We start from the raw sequence: 20,594 nt of genomic DNA, 5'->3' as shown, positions 1-20,594 counted from the left end.
CTGCTACATTTGAACTTTTATCAGAAGTTATATCAGCAGTTTGTTTACTTTTAATTTGTTGCAGCATTTAGTGTAAAAATGATTTTTCGGGTTCGTTTTCACAGTTAAGTGCAATGGCTTCAAAGTTTTACCGTATTTACACACGGCCATTGGCCTTTATGTGGGGTTAATTGCCTGTTACAAATATGGTTTTAGTGCGTTGTTCAGGGCTAATAATTTCAACTTCAATAAAAGAAAATAATTTTTTCGACAATGCGAGGGAGAAAATATGAAATACTATAATAATTGAGCATTTCTTTTCAAGAATCATTATAACGAGTTATGGGTATATCAAGACCTAATACCCTTCATGGAAATATTCTTATTTGGATGGTGCAAAGTCAGTACTCAAGTAATTCAGCTAGCCTAGAAAAACAAACAGAATATCAAAGTAGACTCTATAAGCAAATTTTATTAGAGCCAACCAATACTGAAGAGAGCACCGATAACATCTTACTGTGTGACGTGTCTTTATGCGGATATTATTCGTCTCAGACACTTAAAAAGAAAAACTAAATATTATTAATCTAATTTTATCATTGATCAGTATAAATTGGCCAACTTCGTCCTGTGCTTTGACGCCATTATATTATTTTTTGTAAGGATTCGTCAAATCAGCCAGTATTTGTTAAACGAGCTACGATTGGTCAGTTAAAAGCCTGATAAGACTGGCTAAGTAAAAAAATTGTTCGACAAGGCTTAATAGTCTTCAAAAGATTTTCTCCGGTGCTTATGCCAAATGCTTATTATGCTTTTGATTTTTTCGATTTCGGCACATTTTTGGCACGCCACTCGCTGGATTGTCCGACAGTTTCGAAATCGTATTCATAAACCTTCATGCCACCAGTAATGATGCGTTAGATTAATGCAGGGTGCCCAGATTTTGGTACGAGTTTAACATTAACACGCTTCATTCTCAAAATTTTAACTAAACTGACTTGATTCGATCCATATGGAATTATTTTTCTGTTTTCCTCTTAGTGGTGGATGGATGGCTTTCGATGGCTTCGAAACCTCCTCTGCCAGACAAACCTTTCGCTTCATAAACAAACATCTGCCAAACACACACTAATCGACATATGAACAAACTTCGAATTTTACCGATATAGTTATATCGATCCAATTTTCGTTCGCAGTTTAGTCTGGGTAAATCCTGATCAGTGTGCAGATGTGTGTGTGCAAATCTCTAATCGGTTTGCTGTTGAACATTATTGGGTAGGTTACGTTATTCTGGTCGGCTAATACGTCGTACGGATTCCTACTTGTTCTTAGTAAGTCAATAACAATTTTTTTCGGTTTATATCAATATACATAATTTTATATTTTTGTGATAAATGATTCGGCTGCATGAATTTTCGAAATAACGGCAACTCTTTTCTAAAATTGGTCGAACTCGTAGATTATGATACCTGACTTCCAGATAGCAATAACTTGCTAAAATTACAAGGAGTATATTAATCGGCTTATGCTTATGCCATATATTAATGAGTTTAATAAGGTGTATTTTTTCTAATGAAAATAATGAGAAAATCAGTTCGGCATTACTTAAAACCCCCACAATCCGATGTACAGATTATAATTATGAAATCGGTCCTCTTGTTCCTACAACCCAATGTTCGACGTAATGATTATTTTTTTATGGTTAATTGTAAATCAGTGACATTTTCGTCAAATACTGACGCCTGGGAGTATCTTCATGTATATTAGATGTCAGAGTATATTATGCTTAACCACACCTGGACTTAGCACCTTTCTTTATATGCCATTTGTATTTTTTGCTTATTTCATTGAACTCTCTGAAAAATTTTATTTTTTTAGATTTAATTCTGGCTTAAAATAGTTTGTAACATCATTCAAAACTGAAAAGGTTGCAAGAACACAAATTACTATCACGCAAAAGCAGATATTTGATACCAATAATAAAGGGCAACCAGTCGAGATAATGCTCTTAAAGGCTAAAATAGTTATAATACAATTACTTTCATCTTAAATTATGTATATTAATCAAGTTTCATTCTTTATTTAGAATGTTTTATATTATACGCTGGCAATATTTCTTGAAAGCAGATCGGAACTAAGATCATATAATTAATTGACTTGAACTATCAAAGCCGCGTAGGCGAACTTGTATAACTTTTTAAATGTTCAAAATTGTAAATAATCCGACTTCTAAATATAAAGAATTAACAGAAAAATAGGTAATAAATCAAAGCACACTTTCGAAACTAATATTTTAAGTGAAGCACTTCCCCGCAATTTCAGATTTCACGAAATCAACAATCACCACATATTAATTATATTTATTTATAGCACTGACGCGTGCGCGTATCAAATTACGCATACTGATTTATTCACCTAGCTAACCATCTGTCTATGGTACCTATTTCGAAATTTGGTTCACACACTGAAAACGCGCTTCTTTTAATTTAAATAATGATATGAAATGATAGTGAGTGTGTGTGTGTGGCAATAAAGGTAAGAATTTTCTTGCCATAATTGTATAATATTTGGACTTAAGTAAGACCACAAGTATGAATAATTTACCTTGAACTTCATTAACCCAACGCTCAGCCGTCCATTCCCACTACCAAAATCTTTGTAGTACATACTCAGATTTGTAGATAATGCGAATGGTTCATGTAGGCAAAATTCTAGCGCTATTCCTAGTTAAAGAATATCATTAATTTCTGTGCTATCAACACACGTGCGGCCGGCGACCCACCTAAAGAGCCAGCCAATGTGGCGGCCGCCAGCTGCTCTGTGGTTGGGGCGCGTGTAACTCACACGTCTACACTACACGCGCTTGCGGTGCAGCCGCTGTGGTTCAACGAAGACTCCCACTTTCTAAAGTAGCACGCGTACCAATAAATTGCGGCGACTACAGATACCAGTTTGAACACGAGCGTATAGTGGGAATAGTTAGAGCATCTGATATTTAGTCATTTGATTTATCACATCCACATTTTTCTTTATTTGGTTAATGACCTATTCATGTTAGAAGGTGAAGCGGCGAACCGGCAGAGGCAACGGTAGAGGTAGCACAACAGATGGTGCCGTAAACCAAATACGGCGAAGAGAAATGCTTGGAGTGTTACCCGTTAAGCGAGAAGTGTTTTAAGACACCGAGGCGTTCGAGTGGCACCAGAGTGTCTCTTGAATTTAGACTGTGGCTATAAATAAAACGTTAGCGATTGGGCGGTTGGTGCGTTTAGTGGACCACTTAAGGCGAGGTTAATTTATCTTGCTGACCAAATTGGTTATCAATTAAAACAAGTTGCGGCCAGCTTAGCAGAGCGCTTCGGCCCTAAACGCTTGGCCATCGCGAACACAATGTTTTAGAGACTTTTTTGTATTATTTGTCAGTGAATGTGAATGTTAGGGAAACGCTCACTCGTCCACGCAAAAAAAGAAATAATAATAATAAAAAACACAATTGGATTAAATGAATGCGGAATATATTATGCGTCAGTTGCGAAGATCAAGCGAAAATAGAACCATAGTAATGTCGACACTCTATTCACCGGCGATTGTTCGAAGATTTCTTTTGTGTCTTTGGTTTTTTTCTCTTTTTGTATATTTTTTGCGAACAGTTCACTTTTTAGCATACTTAGTTGGTGGTAGCGCCAAAAGTGATGAGTTTTTCTCAAAGCGATGCCGCAGCTTTTTTCGTATAAATACATTCGGCGAAGGTCCAAGAACATCATTCTCGCAGATTAACTCATTCGCAACGGTCTTAGCTTAGCTAACGAGTTATTGGCAACAAAATGAAATTATTCGTCGCGTTATTTGCCGTTATTGCGGCCGTTGCCGCCGCTGACGTGCCCAGCAATGACTACTTGCCACCAACCGAAGCGGTCGCATTTGAGCAAGTTGCCGTAGAGCCCCAGGAAGCCGCCGTCCTTGCTGATGATGGATACCGTTACAAAACCGTCCGCCGCTTGAAATACCGTCACCGTCGTGATGTCAACGAACTCCCATCCAACGAATACTTGCCCCCAGTTGCTGTTGCCAGCGCACCCGTCGCTGTTGTTGAACCACAAATTGTCGATGTCCCACAAGAGTCCGCCGTCTTGGCTGATGATGGCTACCGTTACAAAACCGTCCGTCGTCGTAAATACCGTCACCGTCGTGATGTTAGTGAACTGCCTTCCAACGAATACTTGCCACCAGTTGCTGTTGCCCAGGAACAAGTTGTTTATGAAGCTCCACAAGAATCCGCAGTCTTGGCTGATGATGGTTATCGTTACAAGACCGTACGTCGCTTGAAATATCGTCATCGTCGTGATGTTAGCGAACTGCCTTCCAATGAGTACTTGCCTCCAGCAGCTAGTGCTCCTGTAGCTGTTGCTGAGCAACAAGTCTTTGTTGAGCCACAAGAATCCGCCGCCTTAGCTGATGATGGTTACCGTTACAAGACCATCCGTCGTCGTAAGTACCGTCACCGTCGTGATGTTAGCGAATTGCCTTCCAACGAATACTTGCCCCCGGTTGCTGCAGCCCAAGAACCAGTTGTTTTTGAAGCTCCACAAGAATCCGCCGTTTTGGCTGATGATGGTTACCGTTACAAGACCGTCCGCCGCTTGAAATACCGTCACCGTCGCGATGTCAACGAACTCCCATCCAACGAATACTTGCCCCCAGTTGCCAGCGCACCCGTCGCTGTTGTCGAACCACAAATTGTTGATATCCCACAAGAGTCCGCCGTCTTGGCTGATGATGGCTACCGTTACAAGACCGTCCGTCGTCGTAAATACCGTCACCGTCGTGATGTTAGCGAATTGCCTTCCAACGAATACTTGCCTCCAGTTGCCAGCGCTCCCTTAGCTGTTGCCGAAGCACAAGTTTTTGTTGCGCCACAAGAATCCGCCGTTTTGGCTGATGATGGTTACCGTTACAAGACCGTCCGTCGCTTGAAATACCGTCACCGTCGCGATGTTAGCGAATTGCCTTCCAACGAGTACTTGCCTCCAGCTGCCAGCGCTCCCGTAGCCATTGCTGAGCAACAAGTCTTTGTTGAGCCACAAGAATCTGCTGTTTTGGCTGATGATGGTTACCGTTACAAGACACAGCGTCGCCTGAAATACCGTAAACGTCGCGTTTAATTCCACATTTTGCCCGAATACAAGCTTCCTAAATGTATAGTACAAGTTAAGACCCCATTTCATTGACTACCTCAGCGATTTTTTAAGCAACGAATAAAGAACACATTTTGTTTATAAAAAATTTTATGTTTTGTCTTTTGTCCTATGATGTGTCTATTTCTGCTAAGCTTTTTCTGATTACTTACCTTGAAAAATTTGCCCAATGCTTTGTAATCCAATCCATCCGAGCAGTTAAATACTACACATTTTTTCGCCACAGCCTTCGCCAAGTCTTTGCACGTCTCCGTTTTGCCCGTACCTGCTGGTCCTTCTGGTGCGCCACCTAAGCACAATTTTAATGCGCCCATCAGCGTTCTACGGAAGAAATGTCGAGTCAGCGATTGTAGTATGTTTGGCAGAGTCGTATTTGAGGGAATTCAAATAACATGAGAGAGGGTGGAGTAATCTCCAATTGTTGTTTAGCAAAAAACTGAACATAGAGTGAAGAAATACAATGACCAAAATGGCTTTTCCTATCGGAATGTCCATTTAGTGTCCACGGTTACTTAAAGCTACTATTGTTTTTGCTTTGACCACATGTATGGAAGTATATGTGTATGTTTACTTTTACTGTCAAATAATGATTTATTTGGTTTAATATAAAAAATGTTAACTGTAAAAAAGTTTTGAAAACGACCAACTATCAATTAATACACTTGAAGGCAGAGGTAATGACAGAAAGAGGATAGCTGTAGAATTGAATTTGACCAACGATCTTTTCATCTAGCTATGTATTGTTTGATGGAACAAAACCGAGCCAGCAACGAGTTGTAGCGAGATTAAACCGGTTCCATTGGTAGGTATCTATTCTTTCAAATTACCTGTAACAACGATCAGTTAGCGGCGTAACGACCAAACGTGGATTGTTGCCCAAATATTCCATGCCGTATTTAACATCTGTAACTACCATGCTAACGCAGACCCACTCTTCACCCTCTGCAAAGAAGTGTGTTTAATTTAATTTCACGAAATTTTTTCAATTCTTTACTGTCGGTTTCGCGCCAATAGTAACGCAATTGGGAGATCCAATCGAATTCGGTGATATTTTCCACATTCACATCTATCAAATACTTGACAACATCACGTGCTACAATGAAATAATTGAAGATGATAAAGTCATTATGTAATTTGATTGGCTACTGCAGTTTTCTTCTCTTAACTTACCATGCACGTCCAGCACAATCAAAGCTTCGATGGTGAGACGTGTACCAGTCGCCAAATCAGTTCGCACTAACTGTACCAGCTCGCTGATTTGCAAGTTACATTTCTCCAAATATGCCGGGACAGCGTTTTTGCTGAAAGCTTCCTCGACCTAAGAAAGAAAGTGCTCCAAAAATTAAAAATTGAGAATCTGATTTAGAATATAGAAATTGAAAGAGACACAATAAATACCTATTCAATAAAAATACATTAAATGGTATTACTTAACTGAATCACTTAACCCTTATTTTGAAAAGCTTCGAAAAACAAATATTACCTAAGACTTCGATAAGAAGCGTTTTGAACTGTCCTGAGCTCAGTTTATGTTGAAGCATATACATAAAAGAACAAGGTGGGAAGGGGGAAACTTACCTCGAAAGTCCAAGCCATGCAAGAAATACTCTGAACTACTTGTCCTGGCCATGACGTTACCCAAATTATGCGATCAACTAGGAAGTAATCTTCCCAGGCTAACTTCATCTGCTCCAACACGCTTGCCAGCATAACATTTTCGACTTCCTTCAGCCAAATCTCCACCAAGCCCTAGGAAAGAGAGTTTTGAAACAGTTTACTTCTTTAACGATGATACTATTTAGATGACGTCAAAAGAGCGCAAGAGATTAAATAAGAGTGGAACTAATCCGACTTCATGAAAAGTTTTAAAGACGACTTTTGACATTATTTTATCGTTTCATCAACATAACAACAAAATTGCTATACTTACATTCGCCAATGCTGGATTTATTTTACGCACCAACAACACTTGCTCATCCTCGTCCGATATCATTTCAGTTATCTCCATGGAGTCATCGAAAGTGAGTCGCGCAATCTATAAAATTAAAGCTATAGCATCAAGCAAACTACCTGCCAGGGCTAAGTACTTACACCCTCGAAACACTTTCGTAAATGCGGCTGCACACGTAGCGGGTCTTTAGTTTCAGAAAGAATCTCCAATAATTCATCATTAGACAAGAAGAAGAAACGCGCAAAGAACAAACGCTTCTGCTCAAGATATGTATTCAGACCTTTTTGAACCGTTTCAAGATCTTCGACGGCCTTCAAGAAGGTCTCTAGCATATTGGGATACTCAGTGGCTACGATGACATTCAAGTTTTGGCAGGTATGCTTCATGATTTTACGCCAAGTTTTATCGACCTAAAAGCAAAATTTTTGCAATTATACCACAGGAGAAGAAACTCTTAAAATGATGGAAAAATATTTGTTTTCTAAATCTGATTACCGATTTAAAATTGCGTCCCTCTACCGGCATTTGTCGCATAATATCCTCAGAGCTGAAGATCGGCTCCAAATACATCCAGGTCACCTGCACTTGTGTCCAAGCATCGATAATATTTTGTATCAGCAGAAGTTTAGCCTCCCAATCATCCGCCTTAGAGCCCAAGGCCACAATAAATGGTGAACGTTTCATTGCTTGCGTACGCATAATATGATCGTCCAATAGTGTTTGTATATCGTCCAGCGCAGAGAGTATGTGCGTATCTGAGTCCCGATATTGTAGTACTTCGAAAGCGACTTCTTTCCAATCGGCTTGCATGGCGTCGAGCGCTGAATTCAATTCGAATTCTTTGCCAGCCGCATTCGATATCTCCTCCAGCTGTTGTAATATGCTCATTATATTCGCGTCGATCATATCTTTGAGTGTAGGATATAGTTGTGGATTGCATTCGCCACCCAAATGTTCCGAAATTTGTTTCCAATGTCGCTCTGTCAAACCTTGACGACAGATGGCGTCGAGCACCGGCAGATACGCACGGAACTTTTCGACCTTAATACGCATCTGCTCAGCTGCGCGGCGAGCGGCCGGATTGTTGGCCAGCTGACGGGATAGTTTGTACACGATCTAGGGTGAGAGTAAAGCATGAAATGTTATATGATTCTAAATATGGCTAATGAAACAGGATAAGTTAAAATTGTAGGTTAGTTAAGAATTTATAGCGGAGTAATATGGGTACTTACACGATGCATACTCTCAACTTCCTCTCGTATGGCGTCCGCATCAAGGCATTGGAATTCTCCATACATCCTTTAGTAGGAATTTGTAATTAATAACATAAAAAATGTAATTGAAATTAATTTCAGCAACATTTACCAAATTTGATAATCCTTTTCGAATTCGTAAGCTGTCTTCCATAACTTTTCGATTGGTTCCATTTTTTCAATGATTTCGGCAAGCACCGGGAACGGCGATATATCTATTTGTAACAACTGCTCCTCCACATTAATGGCTCTGGCTTCACGACTCATACTCTGTAAAGTAAAAAATAGTTCATGACACAAAGTTCTTTTTAGACGTTTGAATTAGGAAACGGCTTTGTATTTCACATCCAAATTATTACTTCATTTATTGAAGCAACATTTCTGCGATCTTCTGAATGAAATTAGAATAGAAAGGAACTAATGTTTATTTATTACATTTTACAAGACCGATTTTTCAGAATTTGAGAGAGTCACCCCTTAACATTTTTTAGAAAAGTCTACCAGCGGAGTCTTAAAACATTTATGAGCCATAGTTATGGAAAGTAGTCTTCGAATTGAAATGAAGATTGAACCTTAACATAATCAAGCTGATTAGTGTAAGATTGAAAAATCTAAGCTTTGGAAATATATGGAATGTGCAGTAAATTTTTAATTTTGCATTTGTCATTCGCTCAATTTTTCAAAATGAGAAAATGGTGTTATGCTGGGTTAGGTCAGATGGCCGATTCCCCAAGATAGTGGGCGATCACGCCTAGATTGTTATGTACAGTCTTCTGTGAAGCCAAATAAAAACTTCAATAGTTAGATATTAGCTCTCGACAGAGCGTTTTGAGGATAACCACAAATCTTTATATGTAAATGCTTTATGAAATCCGAGATGGGTTAACCACGATTCGGCAAATGCGTAATATTCGAGTACGAAAGGTGAATATGTTACTAACTCGTCTTCTTCCAAGCAGCTCTTGCAACTGGCATTCCGTAAAATTTGCAATCTTGCAGCATGAGTTTCGATCAGACAGTGTCTTGTTAAAAAACTTCAAAAGTTGAAAGGTGAACTTTGCTGAGGGCGTAGAATTCATTAGTCCCTCAATTTTCGGGATATCGGTATGTAGATTGACACATGTGCTTTTCCCTCAAAGAAGCTGCTTATTTGTCGAAATGTCGAAGTTTTTTACTGTCCGATCAAAATTAAAAAAAAGTTACAACTCTTTTATGCTTTCGATGAGCCAAAGTTAGCGTTTTCATATTTTTAAATGTCTTTTCGAGTATTTTGTATTTGTTTGGGGATTTTTCAAGAATTATATTTTTAAATGTAACTTTTCAATATTTTAATCATAGCTGTTAAATTATGATTACGATTAGTAATCCGTTAGATTATTTTCTAAAAAGAATCGTAATGATTATTTAATTGTGCGTATGAAATATTGGGATTACGTAATGATTACGATTATAAAGAATCAAAAAATAATAAGGATTATTATAAATTATTGAAAATAATCAAAAATAATCAAAAATAATCAAAATAAATAATTGATTCTTTTCAGCGATTCTTTTTTTATTAAAATTTCTTAGATTGTTTTTTGTATACTCTGAGCCTCAGATTCTGAGATATATGCATTTATATGTATATATGTATACGTGTATATATATGTATTATATTATTATAAATACTATATTATAAATGATGATATTTTTGCTATTATTAATAGCAATTCAGCCATTCAATTTAATCAGCCCCATCGCGAAATTTCCCAGTTCTGATCATCAGAATAAGCTTCAATGAGCGTAGCTGATATTTACACCTGTATGAAAAACAACAATGCTGAAGGGAGTAGTGTTAGAATTCAAGAACGGTTGTTAACTTGTTGGTACGCTTACGTTAATAAGTCAAACAAGAGCTTATAAAGTGCAATCATATAACCTATACTTCATACTTCACGAGTCAGTCAGTTGTTATTAATTGTGTTTTGTGTGCAAAAACGCTCCATTTGAAGATAACTTGTCACAAACTGATCAATTGGTTTTTGGAGAAAGCGACTTCTCAAATGATGATGAAATTTTGGACAAGAATTACGTGCCAAGTCCCCGCACGAAAACTATGCAAAAGATAATCGTGCTTTCAATGCACAAATATTGAAAAGTAATGAATTATATGCAAATAATAGTCATTTTGATTTTGACCTCAACGGTAGGATTGCTTGAATATTCTTAGATTATTTTTATTAAATTCATTTATCTTTATACAGACACAGATAACGAAGAAGGAACAAATGCTACTCCTGAGCCAAGTTCTAGTGATCGTCGGGCTTTTTGACCCATCACTTTTTCTGTTACTTAAATGACAATTCAAGAACAGACGACACTTGGGTAAAACATTGCAGTCTAAAAGAAGCTTTTGTTGCCTTTAATACTCCCCTGACATCCTCAGCACCAGTAGAGAGGTTATTTTCCTTTGCGGGGATAGTAAACAGTCCAAGGCGCCAGTCAATGTCGGACTTATCATTTGAAAAATTGGTGTTATTGAAAGCAAATTCTAAATGGAGTTAATGTATATTTTTCTTGTTATTTTGTTATAAATGAAGTTTGTTATTTTTTTGGTGTTACATTTAGTTATTATGTCTTGATTCAAGACTCTTGAATATCTTTATTTGTTGTACAAAATTGAATAAAACAATTTATTAAAAATTAAAAAAAGCAAAAAGACCAAAGTTGTTTGGGGTTTTGGATTGAAAAGAATCAAAAAGAATCAAAAATAATCGAAAAGAATCGCTGAAAAGAATCAATTATTCATTTTGATTATTTTTGATTCTTTTCAGTAATCCAGAGTAATCCTGATTATTTATTGATTACTTGTAATCTTAATCATTACGTAATCTACTTGGGACCAAGATAATCGTAATATAATCAATTATTTCACTCTCAAATACAAAGTAATCAGATTACTAATAATTACGATTAGTAATCAAAACTTAACAGGTATGATTTTAATATTATTTTGCTATTTCAACCAATCAGAAATCATCAATATTTTTAAATGAGCACCCTTTCCTTTATTTATTTCGAATAATACAGAGTGGAGTGACCTTAAGCTGCGTAACGTATCATGTGATGAAACAAGTTTAAATTAGCAACACAACGGGACATTGTAGCACAACTTACCTCAATTATTTCGTAGAGCTCGTCAATGGTATCGACACGTTCCTTGAGCTCTTCGAGTGACATAACTTCGCGCGTTTCCTTCACACGAAAGCCATCCATGCGGCGTTTCTCATACAAAATGAACTCTTCGAACTTTTTGCGGCGCTCACTACACATGTGAGTGTGTGTGTGTAGATACGAAATTATTAGGGGGAAGAGAGAAGAGAGTGTAAACACTTTTGCTAATAGACACTTGCTCACAACACAATGCGAACTCAAGTTAAGATAGATTTCCAGCAAGTGCATGTGTGTGGATGTTTGTATGTATGTATGTATAACAGTTTGGGCAAAAGCGTACGGTTGCTGGAAATCTTTAATTAGCAGAGTTGCATTTATGCCTTGTGTGTTGGTTCATGTGTGTGTGTGTGTTTGTTTGGCTTTGCATTTGCTCGTGTTAAGGTAAGAACTAAAAACGCACCGCAACGCCATCTCCAAGTTCTCGCGCACCACATTCAGACGTGCGGCGCTCAAATCCAATACTTCCTCCAGTTCTCCGGGCAAAATGAAGGTGCGTGAATTGAGATGGATGTGATCACCTGTTGAATAGTTTGTGTTTGTTATACAACTTGCAACGCTAAAGGGCACTACCAGAAACGACAAAGCTCTCAGGCTGCTATACACATACACATGTACATACATATGTCTTTGGCTACATATAAATATTGTCAATAGGTTTGAAAAGCACCCACAACTTTGTTATCGGTGCTCGTCAAGCTAATTAATTAGATCTCGAAGGCATGTTTCGCAAAAACACGGTACTTTAGTCGATATAGTCATATCACTTTTAAAGTGTGCACATGCGCGTTAGCTCATATGCAGTTAACATTAAAAAAAAATTTATAATGACAACACAAACGCTCTACTTCAACCGACCTGCCCGCTTCCCTCAACTGATAGTGTCAACTTCGTAATCACTAACTAAATTAAACTTTTATAATTTGCTTTTAGTATCGAGTGCCACGGGCCAGCTTTTGTAACTGAAGGATATCAATGTGTTGTGAACAACTTTGTACAACTTCAATGGAAAAAGGAGTTAAAGTTAGTGCAAACTTTTTATGCAGCACTTGCACATATAAAGTTGATGGTTTAAGCTTATTTAGAAAACTATTTATGTATGTGTACACATGTATACGGTGTATATTTGCAACCAGCTTGCGACTGTACATTAGGGTGACTCAATAAATATCGGATTAAAATTTTTACATGTTTTGCAATTAGAATTTTAAGCCTAGTGTGAATGTCACCATAGTTAGCAGCTCTAGGAGCTTGCAGTTTAGGTCTACTCTGGCTCACCGTCTTTGAGGGTACATCGAGAATTGACATTTAGCTAAATTTTATCTAAAGGTCAGAAGAATCTACTGTCCGCAGGTGTACTGGCTGACTTCACTTGAAGCCCTGTTGCTAATGAAGTGAATACTTACTGCCGCACTTAGAAATAGAAGATCTAGAACTCTCTTAATGAGAACTACCTCTATTAGAAAAACTCTACTGTGTCATTAAACCTTTATTTCTATTTATTAAAATAGAATCTCCCACTAACTTTCTCCCAGAGAACCGCACTGCCCACCTACTCTAATAGCTCCGCCTCTTTCAAATGTGCTTTCAAATGATTATATCTGCGACGCAGATATATTAATAATCCTTCAAGCCTATACTGACCCGAAACCAGCTATTGCCTACCACCTAATAAAAAATAGTCACAAACAGTTCACAATGTGGACAAAATTTTCTCTCACAACATAATTAAACCTTTGACATTCACCTTCCACTTTTATAGTACCACTCTAATGCCCGTACAAACACTGTCGCGTTGCACTTACTATCCAATATTGTATGTGTTAACAGGAAAATCACACGACGCGACACTATTTTGATTTCATCTTTTATTGCAAATATTTTCTCATCACGGCACTCGCTTAAGTAGTTCTGCAAGGCGACCACTTCTGGTGTCTCTTCGGGGCGTTCGCCAGCCTTCATTGACATTTCCTCCAGAGCATCACAAATACTACAACAAAAAAGGGGAATAAATGCTTTTTCCATTTAATTCAGGTGGCCAAAGTAGCAAGTAATCTCAATGTAATGCATGCATCTTTTACAAATATCTATGTGATTATATGTAACCCTTGTAACTACTTTTACAATTAGCATTTCTCACTTACGCTCGATTCTCATTTATATTAACTGCCTTGTAATAGTCTATTATGAAATCGTAAACTTGCTGCACCAGCATCACAATTGCGTTCTTCACATGCCGATTGTCCACCATGAATAGGTTCAGCGGAATGAAGTCGCGCAATATGTACGTGCTGTGTATGATTCCCATCAAGCGTTTCATTAGATCTTCAACGAGCTATGTGGAAGAGGCAGACATTGGTAATTAAAAAATTAATAGAGTTTAAATAGGATTTAAAAGAAAAGAGGAAAGAAGAAGACAACACATTCTATTCTTAGTTTTAATAAACCGCGAAGTGTGATAACTTAAATTTTCAATCCGATATTACAATATTTTTAGATGTTACTGTTATATGGTCCAACCTAGTAAATATATCCAACTGATTACTCGAATATCCACAAGTCACACTCTATAGACGCGGTTCTTTGTAGAAATATTCAGTAAGCTACATTTTTTTCTTAGTTAGAAGCATAACTCAGCAATCAAAAGCTTTTTTAAATAAATACATAAATAAATAATGAAAAATCGATTGCCAACACATGACATTTTTAGAAACTAAACGGTAACGGCACAAAAGTAAATTGAATTTCTTTAAAAAATGTAAATTCTAAAGCCAAATGAGGCCAAGAAATCAAAGATATAATCTTCAAAAAATATGTAAGTGCAAAAAAATGTTCTTTTGAATCATAATAAACATTCTCCATTAATCTTAAAGATTTTGTGCCTTGTCTTTAAAAAAGTAGAGAACCTCGAATGGATCACCCTTTTTAAACTCCTACAAAAAGGTCTAACCAGCTAGTAACTATATGCTACAGTTAGGACAACGACGCTATCCTCACTCTTTATTCTTATGGAGTAGCTGCAGGGAATCCTTCACCAAATAATCAGCTGCCATTTTTGATATGTTGATTTTTTATATTAAAACATGACACACACACACATTTGCGATACATAATCAACATGCTATTTTTCAGTGAGTAAATTTGCATACAACGACGTTGTGTGCCAAACGGAAATATTAACCATTAATTTTTTGCTTGCTGCGCTGCAGTAACTAAATATTTTCCTACTCCTATTCATTACATAAACTTTTAACCAGCGCAGATTTGAAGACATTGTACCATTAACAAAGTTAATATAAATTTTTTTAGAAATAGTATTTATATATACATATATCTTAGTATCACACGTTTTGGTCTAAGATAATCATTGATCTGTCGTGGTTAACACCCATAAAGATCAATAAAATATAAATAATGAACGCTTTAATGTAGCCGTTATATAAAGTTGGTCAAATTCGACTCGAACAGAGAAAAAGGTACATTTTCGCTGTATGGTTTAACTTCCGAGTCATATTTGATCAGATGGTAATATATCCCCAATGTATTTAATTTTCTTAAAGCTTTGTGATAGGGACAAAAATTCATTCACAGATCAGATATTCCAAGTAATGCCATGTTCGATTCGTTACTTCTTAGCTCCCTTTATTTCAACACTGCTTTGTCGTTAAAAAAATTTACTAATGAAGGCCAACAACAAAGTTGTTCAGTCGAATAACAAACATTTCATTTAAAATATGGTATGACAATGTCACTTGTCTCTTACAGCAGTTGTTTGTTCAATACGCTACACGCTACCTTTCACGATTTCGAGAATGGATTTTAGTCACCAGTGAAATATAACCTCGCCACCCGTGAAAAAATATTGTCAATCTTCAAATGCAATCGCAAGTTGAACGTCCTTACTCTGTCGCGTGTGTGTGTGCGCAAATAAATTCGTTGATGTTGCAACGCGTCAACCAATTACCAACGAAAAGCTACACTCGCTGATGAGTCTCAAAGCGTTAGGTAGTGCGTCATAATAAAATTTAATTTTAATCCTACGCATCAATGAATTTAATCAAATAAAAGTATAATAATTAATTTAGTTTTCCTGCAGCGAAATTCAGCAGAGTTCGCCGTACAAAATTGCACAACTTCTATATACTACATGCATAAATACATATGTATATGTATGTATAAAGTACACATTTGTGAGCGCGAGCAAAGTGCAACAGTACAACACTGTTGTTGCACCCGCGCAAGTATTTGGCTGCTATACACATGTGTATGTATGTACATACCTATGTCTGCAACATATGAGCTGATTGCTGAATAATTTCCTTTTTTGCTATTTATTTTATTTTACTTTATTTTCCCAAAATATGAATGTATAATGAGCTCATCACAGTCATTGTCAATATGTTCATCAGTAAATTTTATAAGCGCTATCATTATCGTCAATCTTGTTATCTTTTTGAAAATCTCATTATGCATCAATTTATAGAAATTTGCAGTGTCAGTTTGCAGCGAATGCAAAAAAAATTGTAAATGAAAAAAAATAAAATTATAATGTTCAAATAATACAAAAATATGTTGTAACTTGATAATTCAATGTTTAATATTCTGATGAAAATGTAATTAATGTCAGTCATTGCCGTTGAAAGTCGATGATTTAACATGAAACTTAAATCAGTGTGATTCGGCTACGCCGCAAGCCCAATTGAGATTCATATAACGGTGTAATTTTATGAGTGCTAATTAAAGTTCTTTGAACTATTTAAGCGAGCGAAAGGGTTGGGCTATGCAGAGCTTGTAGACAGTTATATATGCTCATGCAGCTGGTGGCTTTAAATTGATGCAAGACTTTTAAATATTTCAAATTATTATCATTTCATTATAATTACAGTTATTGAGCATAATTACCTTGCAGTTTGTAACTTAATTAGTCATTAATTAGAGTAAATAGCCGTTGAATATATGTATGTAGGTGTATATGATAAGAGAGACTACTGAAACATGGATTCTCGAGTTTTGAAGAAACTTTGGAGAAATGTTAAGGGAGCTCAGAATAAATCTGTTTGCTTACCGATAAATTCGCATATAGTTCAGATGGTATCGATTGATATATACACATATGTTTATATATATATGGTAAATAAATACCTGTTGTATGGCGGAACTCTTTACCGAAAAGTATGTTTGAGTTCATATTTGGAACACACATATAGCCGATAGATGGTGCTGTTAATCATATGAAATAAAAACATGAAAAACTTTAATTTCCGCTTGATCGAAGCTATAATACCCTTCATAGGTGCATTTTTTATCACAAAGAAACGTAAAAAGGAAATTTGTCTTGGTTTTAAATTAAACAATATATTCGGATTGTAGTGTGGCCTTGGAAAATAAACTATCTCCAATTTCTGGAAGATATCTTGAGAAATAAAATACTTTTCCATATAAGAGCTTGATCTTAACTGGCTGTACAGCAGTTATGTGCTATAGTGGTATTTACATATATATCGACGAATCTGAGAAATGAGCAATTTCTTAAGAAGAAAAGAACGTACAGGGTTTGTCTGGAAAGTAATAGGACTGAGTCGATTTAAAAAAATTATTCAACCAATCGTTACAATTCTTTAAAAACTTTCAAAATAGGCTCCTTCGATGTAGTATTACGCGTGAGAGCGTAAAATGTTCAGAATCCCCAAAAAATACCAAAATTCAAGTAATTAAGTGCTTACCACCAATTCAGGAACAATGTTTTGAGTGAACAACTTCTCGACAATCGGCATCATTTTCTTCGTGAATAATGCAGAATAATATTTGAAAATTGGATACAAATAGACACGCAGACCACTCCAGTTGTTCTCGACAATTCTGTGCACATTTTTATACAAACGCTTCATATCACAATGCGACTCATCAACGACATGCAAATAACCGAGGGTGCTCTCATCTAAATCAAATATAAATTAAGCAAAAATGATTGCGGGTATAATTCAAGTAAAATCGTTAATCCGCTTGAGATATTTTTGAATTTAGGGTCACTTCTTTCTTTGGAGTCCACACCATACTCTTCAATATTAAAAGTATATGCTTACCTCTCGACATAAAGTATTCCAAACGAGGTATGTGATAGCCAACACGTAATATTTTCTTAAATATATGAGTAAACAACTCTGGCAGCTCACTTATGTATGGAAAACCAAAAAATTTGCCTTCATTTTTCATCACGAACTCGCAAGTTGGATCTAGTTCAGGTTGATTCTGCGAAACAAAAGCTTACATAAAATAATAAAATTTTTCTCAACAAATAATTACTAACCAATTCGAATGAAATACTAGGACGTCTGTAAAATGGGTTGGCGTCGTCTTCCTCATCGTATTTATAGATCGGTGTAGTGTCGTCACGATCATCGGTGCGATCATCAAAATGCGCACCGACCACGGAGAAAATCAATGTCATCAGTGGCCGACGTTGGAGCTTCTTATCGTACATTTGATAGCGTTCGATGTCGTTGCCTTCCTGAAAGATTTCAAAATGGTAGTACAACTAGGCCTTAAAAACAACAAAACACTCACCTCATATCTCGTTAGGTTGGTGTAGAGCACAGAAATGCTGCGCGTTATCAGGCCCTCCAAGTGATGCGACATGAGCGCATGCACGCAGTTAAACAGCACGGCAGCGCGTCCACCGTATCGCTGATTCATTGGTACCAGATCCTTCCAGGTACGACGCATAACATCCACCAAGTCGGCACAGCGTGGCAACCAGTCATTCAACAGCAACTACATTGTTGTGATGTTTTTGTTTTTAATTTCATTACTAGGTAGTCGATTTTATACTCACATCGCGTATAACCTCACAACTCTCGTCGACAAAACTTATCATTTCATCGGCTGTCATGGGTTGATCGCGCAAGAAAATCTTCGAAACATCGATGATAACCAGATCGTTGTATCTATGGACATAATATTGTGTACGGGAATGAAATGTAAATTATGCACTACTGACAAACAAACGCAGAGCTCTAGTCAGTTAAGAAATTTCGAAAATAGATGAGCTAAGGAATTGGTTTTTATATTTATGGATTAAATCGATTGAGGCATCAGTACAAGAGAACAAGAAAAAACGTTAACTTCGGTTGCACCGAAGGTAATAACCCTTCACAGGTGCATTTCTTTTAGTAACTATGTGTCCAGTTTATATGGAAGCTATATGCTTTAGTATTCCGATCTGAAAAAATTTTTCGGAGATTATATTATTACCTTAAGCAGTAATCCATGTTAAATTTCGTGAAGATACCTCGTCAAATGCGAAAGTTTTCCATACAAACCCTTGATTCCGATCGATTCTGTTTGTATGTCAACTATATACTATAGTGAGCCGATCTGAACAATTTCTTCGAAGATTACATTGTTGCCTTAGAAAATAATCTATACCAAATTTCGTGAATATATCTTGTCAAATGCGAAAGTTTTCCTTACCAGCACTAGATTCCGATCGTTCAGTTTGTATGGCAACTATATGCTATAGTAATCCAATCTGAACAATTTCTTCGGATAATACATTATTATCCTAGAAAATAACCTGTGCCAACTTTTGTGATGATACATTGTCCAATGTGTTATGTTATAGTGGTCCGATATCGGCTGTTCCGACAAATGAGCAGCTTCTTGAAGAGAATATGACGTTTACAAAATTTCAGAACGATATCTTATAAACTGAGGGACTAGTTCGTATATATGCAGACAGACGGACGGACGGACATGGCTAAATCGACTCAGCTCAACATACTGATCATTTATATATATATTATATACTTTATAGGGTCTCCGATGCTTCCTTCTGGGTGTTACAAACTTCGTGACAAACTTAATATACCCTGATCAGGGTATAAAAATAATGCGGTGTCACATTTGAGAATCTTTGAAAAAATTGTCAACATTAGCGTAACTCAATTTTTGTGCGAAATCACCGCTTTATAGCCTCAGATGTTCGATGAAAATAACAGACCAAAAATGGAGTTATTTTCAAGTTTAGTGAAAATATCCTAAATATAAAAACTTTTTGTTCAGGGTTGAGATGCCAACTTTTTTATCTATCTCTATATATATTTACAGGAGTTCTGCTTTGCTAGTAATACTTTCGTTTCGAGTACATTTTCCCCAGACTTTTATTTAAGTATAGTTGCTAATTATACTCACAACTGATGCCACAGCTGGTTCAGAGCCCTTATAATGGGATGTGTTACCATTAAAAGTTGGTCTAGACGATTACGTGCTAACTGTACATTCACTTTATATGGCACTGGACCACGTATGATTAACTGCGGAAAATCCGGTGGCTCCATTTCCAACTGCAGACGTTTGCGTTCCAAAGGCGATCTATAAAACAACAAACGCAAAAAAGTAAGAACCGAATTAAAATAAAGCCACTAATAAAGAAAGAAAGCAACGAGTGGGTGAATTAGTGGTTGATTAACCAGTGGCTGGTGGCAAGTGGCATTTGGCAAGCGAAAAGGTCAAACACTAAAACTTTACACATTTGGCCAAGCAAGCTAAGTAACTCTTCGGTCTTCGGCCATTTGGCATAAGTCCCAATTTCGTCACTGAGCTTAATTATTGTTATATACCAAGTGTAAGAGCTTGTGATGCCGACTACATATAGAAGTACATTACATTACATAGACTGCTATCTTTCCATATGGCTGCTGGTGCTTACGTGTGGACACAATCTAATGAACTACTTTATAACTAATTTCGTTTATCAGTTGCTTACATGCACTTCGGCATGCTAAAGACTCCCCTTCGATTCACTTACTTGAGCAGATAGCGCAGAAAGTTACGCTTCACGTAATACCGAAAATCCTCCTGCAGATCTATGATGCACGATATAATTAAGACGGCGACAGTGGCATTAATTTGACGCTCGCCATTGAAGAGATAATCCAGCAGTATGACCTCCGGATAAATTTCTGGCCAAAGTTTCTGCGCATAAAAGCAAATAGAAACGAGTAT

At 36.7% G+C, this 20,594-nt stretch overlaps 2 protein-coding genes across 2 annotated transcripts in view; one reads left to right on the top strand and one right to left on the bottom strand.

The window, feature by feature from the left end:
• The window catches only part of LOC126761571 (dynein axonemal heavy chain 3), a 110,098-nt gene that overhangs the window by 75,502 nt on the left and 14,002 nt on the right, over positions 1-20,594 (bottom strand). The window contains exons 10-30 of the mRNA XM_050477874.1: positions 20,398-20,564; positions 19,782-19,961; positions 18,424-18,535; positions 18,156-18,362; positions 17,899-18,099; positions 17,675-17,840; positions 17,315-17,529; positions 13,736-13,926; positions 13,397-13,581; positions 11,995-12,112; positions 11,538-11,685; positions 8,491-8,648; positions 8,358-8,424; positions 7,621-8,241; positions 7,266-7,535; positions 7,105-7,209; positions 6,753-6,923; positions 6,345-6,492; positions 6,169-6,267; positions 6,002-6,116; positions 5,327-5,495 (exon numbers count right to left, since the gene is read on the bottom strand). Coding sequence (XP_050333831.1) covers positions 5,327-5,495; positions 6,002-6,116; positions 6,169-6,267; positions 6,345-6,492; positions 6,753-6,923; positions 7,105-7,209; positions 7,266-7,535; positions 7,621-8,241; positions 8,358-8,424; positions 8,491-8,648; positions 11,538-11,685; positions 11,995-12,112; positions 13,397-13,581; positions 13,736-13,926; positions 17,315-17,529; positions 17,675-17,840; positions 17,899-18,099; positions 18,156-18,362; positions 18,424-18,535; positions 19,782-19,961; positions 20,398-20,564 — 3,813 coding nt within the window. The remainder of the gene's footprint in view (positions 1-5,326; positions 5,496-6,001; positions 6,117-6,168; positions 6,268-6,344; positions 6,493-6,752; positions 6,924-7,104; positions 7,210-7,265; positions 7,536-7,620; positions 8,242-8,357; positions 8,425-8,490; positions 8,649-11,537; positions 11,686-11,994; positions 12,113-13,396; positions 13,582-13,735; positions 13,927-17,314; positions 17,530-17,674; positions 17,841-17,898; positions 18,100-18,155; positions 18,363-18,423; positions 18,536-19,781; positions 19,962-20,397; positions 20,565-20,594) is intronic.
• LOC126761833 (uncharacterized) lies at positions 3,804-5,141 on the top strand. The gene is made up of 2 exons (XM_050478242.1): positions 3,804-4,082; positions 4,224-5,141. The coding sequence occupies exons 1-2, from the start codon at positions 3,804-3,806 to the stop codon at positions 5,139-5,141; spliced, it is 1,197 nt and encodes a 398-aa protein (XP_050334199.1).

Source organism: Bactrocera neohumeralis, chromosome 6 (assembly GCF_024586455.1).
Source record: "Bactrocera neohumeralis isolate Rockhampton chromosome 6, APGP_CSIRO_Bneo_wtdbg2-racon-allhic-juicebox.fasta_v2, whole genome shotgun sequence".
Lineage (NCBI taxonomy): Eukaryota > Metazoa > Arthropoda > Insecta > Diptera > Tephritidae > Bactrocera > Bactrocera neohumeralis.
The sequence above is the reverse complement of the archived record's forward strand: the minus strand, read 5'-3'. Positions and strand labels throughout refer to the sequence as shown.

Coding starts and splice junctions, on each gene's coding strand:
- LOC126761833 (XM_050478242.1), top strand. CDS start 3,804: ATGAAATTATTCGTCGCGTTATTTGCCGTTATTGCGGCCGTTGCCGCC. Junction 4,083..4,223: donor CTGTTGTTGAACCACAAATT/GTCGATGTCCCA, acceptor GCTGTTGCCCAG/GAACAAGTTGTTTATGAAGC.